General features: G+C 25.9%; 3 protein-coding genes across 5 annotated transcripts; all 3 read left to right on the top strand.

The window, feature by feature from the left end:
• Positions 1-41: 41 nt before the first annotated feature.
• On the top strand, positions 42-6,861 carry LOC114127176 (kinesin-like protein KIF11). Its single transcript, XM_027991344.2, has 18 exons — positions 42-366; positions 1,112-1,265; positions 1,331-1,486; positions 2,447-2,610; positions 2,712-2,855; positions 2,940-3,176; positions 3,240-3,432; positions 3,498-3,680; positions 3,764-3,930; positions 4,013-4,152; positions 4,223-4,335; positions 4,401-4,580; positions 4,790-4,948; positions 5,010-5,282; positions 5,339-5,512; positions 5,578-5,797; positions 5,867-6,069; positions 6,191-6,861. The coding sequence occupies exons 1-18, from the start codon at positions 296-298 to the stop codon at positions 6,257-6,259; spliced, it is 3,000 nt and encodes a 999-aa protein (XP_027847145.2). The 5' UTR covers positions 42-295; the 3' UTR covers positions 6,260-6,861.
• An 809-nt stretch (positions 6,862-7,670) lies between these two features.
• On the top strand, positions 7,671-13,547 carry LOC114127172 (mothers against decapentaplegic homolog 4). Of its 3 annotated transcripts, none has more exons than XM_027991334.2 (13): positions 7,671-7,879; positions 8,481-8,623; positions 8,812-8,916; positions 9,067-9,241; positions 9,300-9,563; positions 9,718-9,858; positions 10,736-10,798; positions 10,865-10,999; positions 11,077-11,308; positions 11,405-11,573; positions 11,651-11,789; positions 11,867-11,997; positions 12,567-13,547. In XM_027991334.2, the coding sequence occupies exons 1-13, from the start codon at positions 7,792-7,794 to the stop codon at positions 12,642-12,644; spliced, it is 1,863 nt and encodes a 620-aa protein (XP_027847135.2). In that variant the 5' UTR covers positions 7,671-7,791; the 3' UTR covers positions 12,645-13,547. The 3 variants fall into 3 exon arrangements, with proteins under 3 accessions (XP_027847135.2, XP_027847137.2, XP_027847136.2); XM_027991335.2 differs by having other exon boundaries at positions 7,717-7,879; positions 8,485-8,623; XM_027991336.2 differs by lacking the exon at positions 9,718-9,858.
• A 1,116-nt stretch (positions 13,548-14,663) lies between these two features.
• LOC126554361 (zinc finger MYM-type protein 1-like) lies at positions 14,664-17,169 on the top strand. Its single transcript, XM_050209457.1, has 4 exons — positions 14,664-14,799; positions 16,218-16,469; positions 16,512-16,744; positions 16,885-17,169. Exons 1-4 carry the CDS (start codon positions 14,664-14,666, stop codon positions 17,167-17,169), a joined length of 906 nt encoding a protein of 301 aa, XP_050065414.1.
• Positions 17,170-19,683: the final 2,514 nt, after the last annotated feature.

The raw sequence follows: 19,683 nt of genomic DNA, 5'->3' as shown, positions 1-19,683 counted from the left end.
CTCCTCTACGGTCACGTCTCATACTCATTACAGTGAAGGCTGTATTGCTGTATAGTGAATAACCTGTTACCACTACTTATGTGGGCTCGGCTGTCAGTTAAATTTGAAATTTAATTGGTATTTGGTGTTCTTTAAGAATATATGTAGAGTGAATTGTGTATGTGTTAACTCATAACTGTAAATTGACTTAAATTCATAACAATTGTTATAACTATTACAAGTCATTTTTTGTATAATTCTACACGTATTTTGACTCGATTAATAGTAATTAAATTTTTTGCAAAATAACTTGACAATGGCAGACCACCTTCTCCAGAAAAAAAATGTTTCAAATGAAAAACCGATTGAAGTTTTCGTCAGAGTGAGGTATAATTAACAGAGCATCTTACTTTTTGTTCTATCTATGTTTTTTTTACTATTATTATTATGTATTAGGTTGTATGTTTAACAAAATCTGAAAGAATAATTCTATTTTAATTAACCATTCAATTTTCTCTAGTTAGAAAAACTAATTACCTATTACAAATAATTTAAAATATAGATTGTAATAATACATTAATTTTATTCTCTCACTAACAGCCTACATGATGATATTAAATAGATACTGAAGTAAATATAATATATAACTTCAAAATCAGTATGAAGCTAAATTTCAAAATTACTTTTTAAACATTGTTATGAAGGTGTAAAACGATATTATACAACCATTGTTTATGTATAATAATTTTAATTTGTTTTTTTAGACTATAAAGAAACAAAGTGTCTTTTCGTAATATATAATCAGTAGATAATAAAATTAGAATAATGGTCAAGATTATGTACTCAAAATATATTACTTATATTTATAATAAAATGTTTTGAGAATTGAAGTTTTTATATTGTTATGTAATAGTAGTGAATAATTTAGATAGAAATTAAAATTTCTAAGGTTCAACATTACTTCATTAAATATAATTTTATTGACTACCTATACATTGCAAACAAAGAGTTTCCTTATTTGTTTAAAATACAAGTAACACAATATTTATATACTTGTTACAAATTATTAAGTATAGTACATATTATAATATATACATTGTAAATTATTAATTTTGTTTCATATTTCTAAAAGGCCTATGAATGACGCAGAAAAAAGTAAAGGCTTAGCTGTGGTAGATGTTTCATCTAACCATAAAGAAATTATTGTAACAGAAAAAACAGTTTTAGCTGACCGTCGTACTAAAACATTCCATTTTGATAAAGTTTTTGGGCAAAATTCAAAACAAGTATTTATTAATTTTTTATAATTTATTTACTAACATACCTTAATATTAATATTATTTTTATTTAGGTTGATGTTTATAATGTTGTTGTATACCCATTAATTAAAGAAGTATTGGATGGATACAATTGTACAGTATTTGCATATGGACAAACTGGAACAGGGAAGACTTTTACCATGGAAGGAGATAGGTTAAATGGACAATCCTCAGTATCTTGGAATAAGGTATATTATCGGTTAATTTTATAAACATTCATTTTAAAGTTAAACAAACATAAATAGAATAAATTAACATTTTTTATTTAAAAAGATTTGATTTAAATGTTTAATGTGTTATCTCTGTCTAACCATACTTAACTTTGGATCCATGTATTAAATCGTTACCACTGTTATAAAATGTATACATAAAATTCCTATAGATTATAATTTGCTCAAGTGATGAGTTTTTCATTCTATAACTTTATAATAAATTGTTACTACTTGAATATTTCCTTAAATCTAAAATTCATGTCTTGTTTTAAAATAAACATCTGCTTTTATAAAATTTATATTCTCTTACAAAAATTTAATGTTAAGTAATTTGTTCTAATATTAACTATAAATAAATTATTGCTAATCACGAACTATGATCTTAGTTCGTGTTGCAAATATCTGATACATAGATCAATTATGTTGTGTGCGGAACAGATACAACACATTAACCCACATTTTCCCAATACATTAACTTCTATATTATTCCTAATTTGTTATATTATATTTGAAATAATATTTTAAAAATTTACAATATGTTAATTCAGCGGTTCTCAAACTGTGGTACGCGAAGAAAATCTCCCTTTATAAAAAATATAAACGTATTAATTATTAATAATCAAAAAAAAAAGCAAAAATATATTCAGGTGGTACGTAAAAATTTTCAAGCTGTGTAGGTGGTACGCGAATACAAAAAGGTTGAGAACCGCTGTGTTAATTAATATATCAAATGAATTGTAATTATTCGCGCTGCACCACTGCACTTTTAGTACATTTTTGTAGCGCCATAGAAAATTAACAATTTAAAAACCATATCCATTTATGGTGTCTGTTCATGTGGCGTGGGATTAATAATCAACTATTAATGCTAATAGTCACTTGGAGGTTAACGTGTTAATAAAAATATCAATAATTTTATTATCTAAATTATTTCAGGACCCAGTTTCAGGAATTATTCCACGAGCTTTAAGTCATATGTTTGATGAACTTAGACTCTTACAAGTTGAACATACTGTTAGAGCATCATTTTTGGAACTTTATAATGAAGAAATTTTCGATCTTCTTTCTTGTTCAGAAGAACCATCTCATAAATCTCTTAGGTAAAAAATAAAAACATAAAACCTAAATATTTTAGTACCATTTTTTAATCCCAAAATAAAACGATTGTGTATAATATAATAGAATAAACACATTATTACAGAATTTTTGAAGAAAAAAAAGGTTCAGTAATTGTACGTGGTTTAGAAGAAGTTATTGTGAGTAATAAAAATGAAGTTTATAAATTACTTGAAAAAGGATCAAAAAGACGACAAACAGCTGCTACATTAATGAACGCTCAATCTAGGTAAAATAATTTAATGTATATCTTATTATAATGCTTTTCTTCATTGTACAACTTAACTATGTTTATGGTTGTATTTATGTTTAGTCGTTCACATACAATATTTACCATAACTGTTCATATAAAAGAGTCAACTATTGAAAATGAAGATATTGTTCGAGTTGGAAAGTTAAATCTTGTAGACTTGGCTGGTAGTGAAAATATTGGACGATCTGGTGCAATTGAGAGACGTGCTTGTGAGGCTGGTAATATCAATAAATCATTACTTACACTTGGTCGTTGCATAACATCACTTGTAGAACAAACTCCTCATATTCCATACAGGTAATTTAATGTTTATGATAATAAATTAATAAACTGCAAATATTAATTTTTTTTTTTTTTTAGAGAATCAAAACTTACTCGTTTATTGCAAGATTCTTTAGGAGGTAAAACTAAAACATCTATTATTGCTACTATATCTCCATCACATTGTAATTTAGAAGAAACTATGAGCACATTAGATTATGCTTCTAGAGCTAAGAGTATAAAAAATAAGCCTGAAGTAAATCAGAAGTTTACAAAAAAAGCATTGATTCGGGTATATTATATATATTTTTACTATAAATTGAAATATTATCATGTTAATTAAAATAATTACTTTAGGAATATACTGATGAAATAGAAAAACTTAAACGAGATTTAGTTGCTACTAGAGATAAAAATGGTGTTTATGTAGCTGAAGAAAATTACAATGATATGGTGTTGAGATTAGAAAAAAATGAAGCAGATATTTGTGAAAAAATTGCTACAATACGAGCTGTAAATGAAGAATTAAATAAAAAAGAAGTATGTTTCGAAACTTATAAATATAACACAATCTCTTATAGTTTCATTAAATTTTAAATAATAATTTAATTCATTATTTTCAGGAAATTATGAGAGAATTGAAAGTTGATTTAATACGAACAATGGATGAACGTGACAGAAGAGACAGTCTTATTGTTAAACTTGACAAAGAAGCTACAAATTTAAGGTCCTTAGCTGAAATTTATGAAAATGACATGAAATTACTTCATGATAAAATAGAGCGCACTATGTATGTTTAATTTGTTAATTTTATTTATTAATGTAAATTTGTCCATGGCATTTATAATTTTCATTTATTCAAAATTATCTAGTGATGTAGAAAAAACAAACGAATCTGCCATTGAAAAATTAAGAAATCGAGTAATGGAAACAAATACATCATTTTCAAATACATTATCGTTATTTGAAATTAAAAATAGAGAATATTTGGATACACAAGAAAAACTTAGTGGTAACATATTTTTTTAAAGTTAAAATAAATATGTATTTTGGACAATCATTTCTAAACTATTTATTTTTAGATGATATGCTTAATCAAAATACATCAATCAAAAATAATCTACAAGTCGTTATGAATAAGATGAATGATGATAATGATGCAACAATGAATATTTTCACCATTATGAAGAAAAAGGTAATTTTTTTTATTGAATTTAACTATTTTTATTTAATATTATATATATATATATTTTTTTTTAGGTAATGGATTTATTAAATGATGGAGAAAATGGAAAAAATGAATTAAATCAAACAATACATAACTTGTTAAAAGAAATAGAAATTTTGGAAAGTAATATAATGGAGAAATCAGAAACAATACTCAATGTTACTACGTCTATGAATTTATATCATGATGCAATTTCAAATCATATTAATGAGGTACTTTATGATAATCTTATATATTATTTTTGTTTTTTATCTAAAAAATTTTTAAATAATATTTTTTACCAAAATGCAAAGCATAAATTATTTTTTTCATAACTAAAAAAATATTCAAAATAAAAGTCAATTTTATTTTATTTATTAGAAAAATTTAAAACTTTGATACTATAAATAATAATATATTTCTAAAAATATTAATATTTTAGACAAAATCTTACAATAAAAATATAAATGATGTGCTGAATGAAATTAAATATCGTTTGACTACTCAAGAAGCTTTTAATAAGTCTATTGAAAGTCTCTATGTTAACCGTTTGAAAAAATGCTATGAATCAATGGATATGGAAAAACAAGAAACATTAAAAGTAAAATTGTGTACTTTATGCAATAAATATATTCAATTAAAAATAAATTTTGTATTTTTAGAAAATCCAAAAGATCAAGGACAATTTTCTTAACTATAGTTTACAGTTTCAACAATTCAATACTCAGTTTTTAGAAAATATTCAAAATGCTGAAGAGACAAAAGTGTATGATGAAATACATTCAGAATTTAATACTCAAAATAATGAAATATCAGATATGTTCACAAACCAAGATAAAGGAATTAAAGATTTGATGCCATGTGTACTAACATTAGAAAAAATACATTTACAAAACTCTAATTTAATTAAACCAATTGAACATAATATTAATGAGGTAAGTTAAATTATTTATCTGTTAAATACATTTTTAAATATTTTATTTCTTTATAGAGTCGTTTAACAATGAATACCATTACTGATGGGGCTCAATTAAGAACATTGTCAGAGAAATGTAGTAATAACAAAGACGAACTTACTAAAATTTCAACTGTAATAAACAAAGAATTAAATCATTTAACTCAAGAAATAAAAACTCATGTAGAAACTGCTAATGATGACGTTTTGGTAATATACATAAATATTATACTATTAAAGTAAACAAAATTAAATTTTTAATTTTAAATATTCAGAAAACAACAAACAGTGTATCCAAAACACTTCTTGATGCTAAAAAAATGATGGATGATTTTGGAAATATTTCAAAAGAATTTCACACCAATTTTTCAGTAATCAAAGGAAAACAGGATGATTGTTTAGGTACTGGCAGTTTATGTGTTAAAGAAGAATTCTTCAGACAAGAAACAAATATAAATATGTTTTTGAACGAATCAAAACAATGCACACCATTAGGTATGATTGTCAAATAAAAACAAAATATTTTAATATAATTACTTTTAATATTTTAATAATTTTTATTAGGAGATACGCCAAAAAGAAAACAATTTGACACTCCAGATTTTGTTAACACTACGTTAAGACGTGATATTATTCAAAATTACTTAGATGATTACAGTGAATCAGTGATAAATTCTACACCTTCATCTGTAAATTCTAGTACTCAATCCTTAAATGGACTTGAATCAAATTTACCATCCAAGGAAAATAGCCCTAAGCCCTTAAAGGTAAATATTATATTTTATAATAAAATCTATTATATTTAATTATAGTTATTTTAGATATTATATAAACTAACTTGAATGTATGAGTAAGAAACTAAGAAATAATGATACATTTATATTTCAGAAACATGAGAAGAAAAGAGAAAACCAAAAATTCAGAAAAACTAACAAAATATTGTCAGAGCGAAATTAAATTTGCCTGGTATCTTGGTAAATTATTTCGTGATGTAATATTTGAAATTACATTTCAACAAAGAAGATTACATTTTTAAACTTAAATGTTATTATAATTTTTATTTTATAAGTATTTGCTGCTTTTGCTTTTTACTCGAATATGATTTTAATTTTTTTTTCACAAATTCTCTATTTTACTTTTTGTTTAAAAAAATTATACTTATATTGTATGAAATTAAGTATACTTTTTTGTCATTATGTATTGTGTACAAAACTTAGTTTGTTGCTATATTTATTTATATAATATGAAGATTAAAATGTATTTTTTAAATTCTTAAGTTTGCTAAAATATTTTCTTTTACAAGAATTTTTGTATTCATAAAAATAATGATTAAACAGTGTTTAAATATTTGTTAAATTTATTTTTGTTTTGTTAATCATAAATACCTTAAAACTTAAATTTATTTACTGTTTAGCACTGATATTGTGTTAGTAATTCTAAGATGTATCTTCTACTGTGAGATTATTAGGTAACTATTTATACCCCAATTTCCTAGTTATCATGGTGATTATTTTAGTGAACAATTAAGTAATAATAAATATTTTGAATTCACAAAGTTATGGATGTGTTTTATTGAGTCCCGTATATAGAGATTTTCCCTTTCAATTCTAATAGAAGTAGAGAAAATAATTCCTGTCTAGAGGGTTTTGTTATAAGAGGTTTTACTGTACTTAATATTATAAGAATCAGGCGTTTAGAGATAACTCAATAATTAAAATTGGTGACACAATAGTATAGTAGGATTACAAAATTTGTTAAAATAGCATATTTATTACTATTTGAAATATTTATCTATAAATGTATTTTTCTACCTACGTGTTGATTAACACTGGTTTCTTATATATTATTTAAAAAAAAATAAAAAGTAAAATATCATTTTTATGTTTATTTATAATATTGAGTATTAAATAATAATTTATGACCTTTTCGAAAATAAATATTTTTACAAATTTATAATTTATTATTTTTTTATATATTAAGTAGATTTGTATAGGTTACTCTAATAAAATAAAAGTTAAATACAAAGAAAACATTTTTTTCATGTTTTAACAAGAGCTAGCGTATAATTGTAATGAAGAGTTTAATATCTCGAGGACTTTGATTTTTTTTTTTTAATAAACAATTCCCAGTTTCAAAAAATGGTTCAGTTGCGTAAATGACGCACTGCATGTGATAGATTACTTCCCAAAAGACACGATTTGTTAAAACGACCGTAAGCAAAAAATAATAATACGGTTCGCCTATATGGATTTTCGTAAATACGCGCGTCCAACTCCCGGGCCAATTACGTTTGGGAAACCCTTGACGAAAACACGCCCATCAGAAGTTTAATAACACAAAATAAACCGTCCACAACATTGACAACAACCCAATGTTGGTGCCCTAGTAACTCGGTAGTGCGAATTTTTAGCGATTGGGAGTTATCTGATATTTCTTTGTTGTTTTTATTTAATTCCGTGGTACGATTAATTAATTTCGAAAACCGTCAAATGGAAACCGACGCGCACATGATGTCACAGCAGTATGCACAAGCTCCTCAACCAACACAAATACAACACCCGCCAGCTCCTCAACCAAGTACGTTCTACTACCTACAATTGGTTTAGTCCGTTCTGTTCGAGGTGGTGATCATCAACTTCGGTCTTCGACTTGATAGCTAACTTATGTACCTAGTACAGTCGTATAATTGTAGTGGCCCGGGGGACCCGATCGTGAATCGTTACGCGCACAATGCGAGGTGGGGGACTTGGAACGTATCAACCGTTGTTCGTCCGTCTTGATATAGACTCCCGGAATATCGCAGACAAAAACGGGATTCGGGGTCTGTTGGAGTCAATCGTGGGTCAAAATATTTACGAATTGATATAAAATACCTAACCTATAAAAATTAAAAAACCTATTTCCAAATGTGAAAGAACGAGAATATTTAATAATATAATATAATATATTTATCTCTACAAATTAAGTCCCTTGCGGAGTTGTCCGATTGCAGTTAGCAGACCAACTGCGACCAAGACATGTCTGGCCTACGTAATGTTTTGTCATTTTCATTTTTCTGTCGTGAATTTACTTATCATTAACAAATTTCTAAAGGAATGTTTTTTATGAATTCATTTGTGGTACACTCCAGAGTAGTATTTGTATCACCATAGTACCTAGTTTATTTTCTTGATTTAAGCCAGAGAAATGCAACAAACCAGTGCACCTACGTCAGCTGATGCCTGTTTGAGTATAGTACACAGTTTGATGTGTCATCGGCAGGGATGGGAAAGCGAAGGATTTGCCAAACGAGCCATTGAATCACTAGTTAAAAAGTTAAAGGTAATTATTCAAATTCAACAGACTATCAAAATTAAGTTTTTTTATTACCCGGATTTGTGTAAATTGTAAATTTTAGTAGATAACATTTTAACCAAGTATACTATTATAATTATTCACTTTAATATATTTCTTTAATTATTTAATATTTTTTCATAAGTTACTAATGTTGACTTTTACTAATTACTTAGGAAAAAAGAGATGAATTAGATAGTCTTATTCTTGCTATAACCACAAATGGCTCACATCCAAGTAAATGTGTCACAATTCAAAGAACATTAGATGGACGGTTACAGGTGAGTGATTGTATTTTGAATTTATTCAATGACACGTTGTGTTAATACATTTTATTGAATATATTATTATCATTATTTTCAGCCAGATATACTTGGTATTAAATTTGGTAATAAATTTTTATTTATAATCCAAATTTTATTTTATTATAGGTAGCTGGGCGAAAAGGTTTTCCACATGTTATATATGCAAGAATCTGGCGATGGCCAGATTTACATAAAAATGAACTAAAACACTTAAAATACTGTCAATATGCCTTTGATTTAAAATGTGATTCTGTATGTGTTAATCCATATCATTATGAACGGGTTGTATCACCAGGCATAGGTAAAAATAAATTGTTTACTTAAAATTTGATTATTTATTAAGTTTAGTAACTGTTTAGATTTAAGTGGTCTAACGCTACAAAGTGGTACATCTACTAATGGTTCCGGCAGAATAATTGGCTTAAGAGATGAGTATACAGCTGGTGGAGGAGGAATGTCTCCTTCGCCACCTGGTTCTAGTCAAGTTAGTAGTTCCAATATGGACAGTGATGTATCTGGAAATAGCCCGGCTGTGACCGTACAACATCACTTACCACCTTTATACCACCAACAAAATCCAGCCACTGATGTGTCTCAACAATCAACTGTCCCTCAAGCTGCTGGTAAGAATTGATTTTTAAAGTATATAAATTCATGAAATAATAATTGCATGATATTGATAGGTTAATATTTTTATATTACCAAATATTTAGTATTGATATGAATTATTTTATAGTTTTGCATGTGTAGTTATTAGTAGAATATAATTATTTGTAGGAGATATTGGTATGTTTCGGCCTACGCTACAGCAGCAACAACGTCCTAGTCATCAAATTGGTATAAATTCTCAAGTACAGGTTAAGACTGAATCATGTAACAATTGGATGCCGGGTACACCATCACATATACCCCCCAATAGTAAGTTTACTTGGGTTCTGAAATATACTAATATAATAATATTAATACATTTAATAAAATTATAAAAAATATTATAAAACTTGATTATTTATTTATGTCAAAATATAATTTTGGCCATCTTTTAAATATTAATTTTAAAATTGTCTTTTTATCATTTAAATTCTTCTTGAGTAAACCAACTATTGATAGCATTTTCTATGATATACCTGTTTACATAAATGATTGCTTATGCTAAGATAAAGTGTCATCACTTAATTTAAATTCCAAAAAACAATTCAATAGTAAAGTTAAAACCTTTGATGTTTTCTTACAAATTATTCAAAAGTTGAAATTGCTCAGAATAACAACCTTTATTTCTGATTTTATCAATGTAATTATTTGTTTTATTTATAATATGACACCTAATACAACCAAGTTTCCAATTTGAAATTCAAAATATATTTTAATTATTTACTAAGTAAAATATTAGCTGCATTTTTTTCTCATGAATTTTTATTTGATTATTATATTTTTGGCTAATTGATATTGTTTATCTCATTTTTTATATGCTATTAATTATTAAAAGTCAGCCAAATTAAATCAAAATTCATATTTAAATCTTATTTTTTATTTTTTTACATTATTTATCCTGTTGAATGTTTTGCATTATTATTTGTTTTATTTGCCTTTGTAGTTGATGGTAAATATTATTAAAACATAGTAAAATGTATAAAAGCTTTATTTATGTATAACATAAATATCTATATTATATAGAAAATATGTTATTATTAAGCTACTTATTAGTTTGTCTAACACTTTTGAACCTAGTTGAGGGTAAATAAATCATTTTCAATAAATTTATTGAATAATTACTAGATAATTACTTTTTTTGTTATAGGACCACCAAACATGCCATTACAAAATCCCAGTATGTTTCCAGGACAAGAGGAAGAAAACTTATGTAAGATTCCCTATTTAATAAAATTATTTTCTATAAACTAAGTAATATTTTGTATGTAACATACAGTACCTAGTCAAACAATGACACCTCATGAATATCAAGGACCTACTGCCACGATGCCTGGTACAACAACAGGTAATCGACCAGTACAAAGCACACTTACTTATACACATTCAATGCAACCACCACACCCAACATTTTGTGAGTAAATTTAATGTTTATCCTAAAGTTGTATTATATTTAAATATATCTTGAATGTAATAATATTGTTATTCTAGGGGGCGTATCTGAAATGGGATTAAGTGGTTTATTATCATCCCAGCCAGCTCCTGAATATTGGTGTTCAATTGCTTACTTTGAATTAGATACTCAAGTTGGAGAAACATTTAAAGTTACATCCACTTGCCCTCATGTCACAGTTGATGGTTATGTTGATCCTTCTGGAAGTAATAGATTTTGTTTGGGAGCCCTTAGTAATGTTCATAGAACAGAACAAAGTGAAAAAGCTAGGTAAAAATAATTTACAATATTAGTTATCTACAAATTATATAATATGTAAGCTTGTCATTCACAACATTAATTGTTAATAAATAATGTATTTTAAAGATTACATATTGGAAAAGGTATCCAACTAGACCTGATAGGAGAAGGAGATGTTTGGTTAAAATGTCAGAGTGATCATTCAGTTTTTGTACAGTCATATTATTTAGATAGAGAAGCTGGTCGAGCACCAGGAGATGCGGTCCATAAAATTTATCCTCATGCATACATTAAAGTACATATTGTTCATAACTAAAATATAATGTGTGATTTAGTTTTTTGTTAATGTAATACATGTTTTAAATTATTTAGGTTTTTGATCTAAGACAGTGTTATAGGCAAATGCATCAACAAGCCGAAACAGCTCAAAATGCAGCTGCTGCACAAGCAGCTGCAGTCGCAGGACATTTAGCAGGACCTCATAGTGTAGGAGGTATTGCTCCAGCGATAAGTATGTAGTTCTGCTATATGCTAAATATATTAACCTATTATAGAATTTATAGTTATATTTTAAAATTTTTATTTAAGGCTTAAGTGCAGCAGCAGGTATTGGAGTAGATGATTTAAGAAGATTGTGCATATTAAGATTAAGTTTTGTAAAAGGTTGGGGACCTGACTATCGACGAAGTAGCATTAAAGAGACTCCTTGCTGGATAGAAGTATGTAATTCTAAAATGATTTTATTTAGTTTAGTGCATTGAAATAACAATACAACATACATGAGTGAATCTAGGATAATTTTTTTAGAGTGGGGGGGGATTGTTACAATAAGAAATTGTAATTAACAACCACGTATGTATATTATTCTTTTTTTTTCTGTTTACCTACTGCTTATAACACTTAATAAATGTTCAGTTTGTATTTGATACAACTTAAACTGTAATTTTAACATAAAAATAAATACAATAATTATTAACTTATATTTAAGTTTTATTCTGGCCCTCAAAATTTATTTTCGAAATTATCGGACCGTAATAGAATTTAATGCCAAACCATATAGTATATAGTATAGTATCATAATCTTTCAAATATACATATAATTGTAGCTATTCATTACCTAGTAGATTTATTGCCTGACAAATTTGAATTTTTATAATCATTACTTTTGTTTATTATCAAAAACAAAAATAATGGTAAATGATTTTGAGGCTGCTATAGCACCAAACACCCCTCCACTATATCTGCCCTTAACAACACAACTATAATTTGTATTTACAACTATTTTAAGGTTCATTTACATCGAGCATTACAACTTTTGGATGAAGTATTACACTCAATGCAAATAGATGGCCCATCAAGAGCTTGACTTCAACTAGAAACTCAAAATGTTCAAATGTAGTAACTAATATGTTATTTTTAAGAAAAAAAATGGTTACTTGTTGTTTCGTGAAAGAAAAAAAACAATATTGATTTTACTAGATTTTTCATGTTGTGTTTATCCAACATGTTTTACCTAGGACCTTGGTAAATATTATTTAGTTTTTCCTGTATACATTTATTTTGTTTTGTTTTTTTTTTAACACAAAAACTGTTAATAATCAAACAGGTCCTAAACATTTTTAAATTTTATAAATATTTAAGGTTACAAAAAACATCTTCCTTAAGTATAAAGTAACAGGTTTCTATCATTATGAGTTATTACTATATATTTTTTACTTATAACTTGATTTTAAATCATTGTTTTTTTTTTTTATTATTATTTATTTATTTTTTTTTTTTTGCTAAAAAGCAAGTATAAAGATATTTTATGTTTGTATTTAAATACTCCATCCTATATGTTGCTTGTTACATTTATAGAAACCAGTATTTTTTCTATTTATACATTTTGACGATTTAGAAAGTTAAACCAATTTATAAAGAATCATTTTTAAATTTATTATTTGGAAATATTTCTTTACTCTCAAAATAAAATGTTTTTGCTCTATAAACTGGGCATTTAATTTAACCTCATTTCTCAACTACCTCAAACCCCTTTATTATACATATAAATTATAAATACATAGTATAGATGTATACTCCATTTACATTTAGAAGCAACCCAGACTTTTGCACATTGGCTTGGTATCATTCGGTGTTTATACTACTGGTGGTTAATGAAGTAGAGCAAACAGTTATGTTTGTGACCTGCACCCGGGTTGTTACTAAACTTGAATGGAGTATAGTTACTGCCAATTATGCCCCATAAGTATAGAGCAGGACTGACAGTCTATATTCTATATATATATATGTACTTATTTATATTTAAAATTTTAAAATACCTGTATTTATTATCATTGACAATTATTATTTAAAAAAAAAATTGAATCTATGTTGTAAGAAGTGAATTGTTTATTATATATTATCAAGTGTTTTAACATTTAAATGTTAATATTATTCTCTATTTATAATTATAAAAAAACATACTGTGTATAGTGTATTGTGTACTTATTATAATTATTTTATTGTACACTTAAAATAATGTAAAAGTTGAATATTTTTAAATTTTTTTTACTGACGGTTACCAAAACATTTATTTCTGCAGAAAATTATTTTTCAATATGTTAATGTAAAATGTTTTTATATTAATGCGGATATCTATTTTTATTGTTTTTGCACTTTTTATTTTACAATTTTGTTAAGCTCTACAATAGATAATTGATAATATATATTATATAAATATGCATAAAATCTGTATTCAAAAGTATACTTTTTATATATTTATGTGATAATTGGTATTATTTTCATTAACAATCCAATATATAAAAAGAAAAAAATGTAGTATAGATTATTTAGAATGAAGATTCATAATAAAAATAATTTTATAATAAAATATTGTCTATTTTATGCATTTCATTATCAAAATAGTCTTATTTCAATGATTTAGTAGTAAATGAGACATCCAAAATGGCAAGATACAACATAATATTAATATATTATCGGTTGACTACACAAACCTTTTGAAAGTGAATTGAAAATGCCAGTTACACCATCCCTTTTTTTTATTTACTCAATTTTGTAAGTGGTATTTATTTATTATTTTCTGAGGTAACCACGAGGCATTTTGCGTGTGGTGGTGTCAGGACTGGAGCAAGTAGGCCAGTAATTACCTACCCCTTGGGTTACTAGCCTTGTCTAGTTAGTGGCGAATTCTCCAGGTATGCTCAGCATGCGCTGCATGCTTAGAAATAATATTATTAAAAAATAATAAATGTTATTAATCAAAATAAAAAATTATTTTTATAATCAATAATATATTATTTATTTTAAAATAAATATAATGTGTTACATTAAATCATTTATTTCCGTTATACTTAGGTATCTGTGTTTATCTTTATTCTAACATTTAATGACAGAGCATGCGATAGATGTGTACGCAAGCTATACGACCCTTGTTATTGCTGTAAAAAAACCAATTACTCCAAGACCACCTCCACTAGCAGCCGCTAACCCGGAGTATGCTCATTCTGTTGTGCTTCATCAACGTAATTTATAAAATTTACATTTACGAGTATATGACAATTTTTTTTATTTTAATTAAAAGAGTTAGTCAAGTCTCAATTAAAATTATTAAAGTATTATTTAAGTAAGTGCTATTGTATATAGTATTTATCAAATTAAAGTCTTATTTATAAATTAATACAAAATTGTGTATTATTTATTAATGATGTATTGAATAGAACTATAATACATTATGATAAATGAGCATGCCTATACAGCAGTGTCAGCATTTGCCACTGTGTCCAGTTAACCAAGAACCATCTTTGACACCTTTCCGTGAAATGGGGCCAGTCCCCAAAAAAGTAGCATATCGCTTAAAATGTAAAACCCTTGATTTATTTTTTTTATTATTATTAGTATCCAAATACATACCTACTTTAAATCTTTTTTTTTTAGTTCATACAATTTTTATTTCTAATTCAATCATGTTAAAAAAAATATAATGAAAAATGGATGTATGATTTGAGTTAGAAAATACAATCTATATTATATTAAAAATAATACAAATTTTCCAGAAGTTTTATTTTTATTTGTAAAATTATCTATAAAATTAATGAAAAACATGAAAGTACTAAAATAAACTGTTTCATTCATTTATAAGATACCATAAACTTGAATGTATTTAACATTTATGCTCAAATTCTTTTTTTTACCAAATATTCAATTATTTATTTTAAATACTTTCCAAAATATATATCTGTATTAATACTTTAAAAACCAAGTCTTTTATAAGATAGTTCACAAAACATTACTTCATGGAAAATTTATTTTTACTATAAATTTGTATTTATTTTAATAACTTCAATGAAAATAATTTAAATTGGATTTTTTCTTATATATCTATTTGACCAAATGATAAAAATGTAATTTACATTTATTGTCATTTGCAGTACAAGCTGAATAAATCTGGTAATTAGCAATTTACTATAAATAATGACTATCTACAAATTTCTGGTAAAGTGTATGGTTTATTTTGAAAATATTATAGCCTTTATACTAGCTTGGACAACACTCTACAGTCTACACGCAATAAATATAATGTTATACGAGATTCTTCGTACCTTTCTTCACTGTGTTTGGCATAGGCGCAAATCGCAGGGGTGCTAAGGGTGCTTAGCACCCTGAATTTTAATGCTAGCACCCCGAATCCCGTGATTATAACTTATAGTACTTACCATCACATTTTCAAATTAATTACATTTATTAAAAATTCAAAAACAGTTTTATATATATTTAATTATTTATAATATAATAATATGTATATGTCGAGTTTACGTCTGGATATATTTAACTGCAATGACGTATAAAACATATTATATAATATCATAATAATTGTGACAATCAATTATACGAACATTTTAATTTATGTCAATGATAAAAGTATAATCTTTTCTATTGAAAGGTCTCTTGAACATGATGAAAACCCCAACATTTGTATTTCATCTATTTATATTCCATGAAGTATTGAAAATAATAAATATACTGAGTAAGCAGTTGCAGCAAAAAAATACTAATTTGAGCAATGCTACAAATACCATAAATGGAGTGATAAAAACATTTGAAGAAATGAGAAATAATGATCACTTTTCTGGAATTTGGGATAAAATTTCAAATTTTGCATATAAAAATGATATTTCACTTGATATTCCAAAAAGTAATTAAATACTAATTATAATAATTGATAAATATTTAATAGTCAACACTTCAATTTTAGAATCAAAAAGACAGCGTACTGAACCTTATCATTTAAGAGACTTTAATGTTACTGTTGTTACTGGTGCAGAACAACAGCTACCAATTCAATGTACAGAAACCGTAGACAAACAAATTCAAAACTATTGGCGTAATCATTTTTACAACCCTATTGTTGATACCATTTTAAGTCATTTAAAATTAAGATTTTCCGAAGAATCGCAAGAATTAGCCCAAGCAACAGAGAGTTTTATAAGTCTTGACTTTACCAATTCATTATATTTTATTAACCATTACAAGGTTTGAAAAATATTTTTGAGTCCCTTTTAAATATTTTATTAAGTACATTTATATAATAAAATAATTCTATGTTTAAGGATTTGTTTTCAATAAACCTGGAGTGTTTAAAGTCGGAAATGACAGTTGCTAGAAATTGTGCAATTCAACTTAGTAACAAATTTGGCTTAAAAGAGTTAAAACAGGTAATCAGTAAGACTGTTTATCCAAATCTGTTCAAGCTACTTCAAGTTGCCTTAGTTTTGCCGATATCATCTGCTTCTTGTGAAAGAAGCTTTTCTGCAATGAGAAGAATAAAATCTTGGACACGTACCACGATGGGTCAGGAAAGACTATCCTATCTAACTTATCTGACTTATCGATAATTCATATTGAGAGCGATCTAGTCATTGATAAAGACATCATTTTAAATAAGTTGCTGAAAATAAGCGCACGTTGCCTTTACATTTTTAATAAATAAATAATAATAATAAAATGTTTCGTTGTGTTTGTTTGATTTTTATTTTATATTTTTATTTATATAATAATATATGGTATAGTACTATTGGGGTGTGTGAGGGGCGAAGCCCCTCACGAGTTTGGTCTGTTTCCTCAAAAATGTTTGGTGCTTAAGCCCCCCTAATGTTTTTGGGTGATTTGCGCCTATGGTGTTTGGCTATAATAAGTTTAACTGATCAATCAATGAACCAAATAAATTTTATTCCGTGGATGTTTTTTCCGGGGATTTTTTTCCATTTACCGAGCAGGGCTAGGATTTGTATACAACAGCATATTTTTTTTCATTACGTCGTCCAATTAGAATTTAAGTGTGTAATGTCCACGATTCATGAAAATTCTGGGACTCGGGTCAAAAACGGGCTATGTCACTTTTAATCACTTTTGGGAAATTGAGAATAAAATACGTAATTTGTTTGTTTTAAAATTTTTATCAGTTATTGTTTTTGTGATGGATGTAAATATTGTTACCCTAACTGATAAATATTTTAAAACAAAAAAATTACGTGTTTTATTCTTAATTTTCCAAAAGTGATTAAACACTTTTAATCATTGGCCCTGTTTTACCCAAGCCCCTGGTCCCCAGAAAATATCCTAGAACAAAATATCTAAATAGTAAATGTACCTACCTATTTGTTTTTTCCGAAAATAAGTAAGTACATTATAGTTTACTTTCTAATAAAATTAGCTCAAATATCAAATCATTTAATTATAAAATATACCTAATTTTAATAATAGTCAAATATTCAAATAATATAAAATAATTTATTTTTATAAATACCTACAGTGTATACACAATAAAATAAAATAAAATATATAATTTATAATAATAATATATAATTTGCTAATAAAATAATTTGTTTTTAATTAATAATTATATAATAATAATATAAAAAATATATAAAAATAATATAGTTAATTAATAATTTGCTAAAAAAATAACTACCTACACAATTTTATGAAAATTTAAAACATCCTTTTTGAAAATAAAAATTTTTATTTATTTTCTAATAAAATTAGCAATTGCACTTAAATAGAGATTTGATTTAATTTATAAACATTTGAAGTTATAAATTGTTTTTATTAATGTTTTCTAAAAATATTCATCGACACAGTATGCTTGAAAATGTAATACAATGTTACTCATAAGCAGGGCTAGCAGTTGTATGCAACAGTATGTTTCTTCAAACTCAACTTAAGGGTGGATTGGGAGCAGGGCTGTATTGGCATATTATAGACACTATAGACACTGTGCTTAGGGCCTACGAAAAATTGTGACTATGATTTTATTGTAAAACCCAAAATAGTATAATAGAGGATGGTAATGTTTTATAGTTTTTGACAATTTAATTACCTATATATATTTTGGAGTAAAATGAATTGTTTTTAGCCTTTTAGGATTTGCTAAAACTGATATCATATAAAAAGTTATAAAAGTTTAGATTGTGTTCAGACATGCGGTACCTATAATTTGTGGTATTATTACTATTAACGTAATTTATATATTATATAATATATTTATATTATTATTATATATTAGGCATTTTTTATAATTAAATAATTAATTTGATAATTGAGATAATTTTATTAAAAATTAGGTAAACTGTAATGTACTTATTTTCGGAAAAACGGATACTTTTGGATATTTTGATCGATTACCCCCCAGATATTATTGTGATGAAAATGGCACTATTTTTATTTTGCATGTTTTTGCATATTATATTGAGCTCAATGCATATTTTTGAAAAATTAGTATGATTGTATTTAAGCAAATAATAATTAAACTAATCAAAGTATATGACTCGGTTTTTTGGTCAAACATAAATTTTATTTTATAAAACAATCCTATAGGTAGTACAATATACTATACAGATACGTTCGCCGATCATATTTTATTTTCGAAAATTTATAAAAATATGTGATCTTAACTCGTAGCATAAAAAACACATCAGGTACACGTACTTCTACGATTGAATGAGAATTATAAATTGTATTACTAAAATATTAATTAATGCACGCGAAGAATAAATAAATAATTTAATTTTTAATCTCAATTATACGTTATACGTAATTAAACGTTCTGTGATTATACGTAGGTATTATTATTATATAATATAATATGACCATCAACTAATCACTGATGTATTTCAATAAATAAATATATTTTTTTGTAACTCTATTTTTGTGTGTATATTTTTAAAGTTAAAATGCATATTTCACAATTTTTTATTGCATACAAATCCTAGCCCTGGTAATGAGTAATGACTATCTCAAAAAGTATTAACACAGATTCTTATATGAACATTTTAATTTTATTATATTATTCATTCGCAAAATTTTTGTAGTCTGTGATTATTGCATTTTTCAAGTGTTTTTCTTGCATA

Source organism: Aphis gossypii, chromosome 1 (assembly GCF_020184175.1).
Source record: "Aphis gossypii isolate Hap1 chromosome 1, ASM2018417v2, whole genome shotgun sequence".
In the NCBI taxonomy this organism is placed as follows: Eukaryota; Metazoa; Arthropoda; class Insecta; order Hemiptera; family Aphididae; genus Aphis; species Aphis gossypii.
This window is presented reverse-complemented; position numbering and strand designations above follow the sequence as displayed.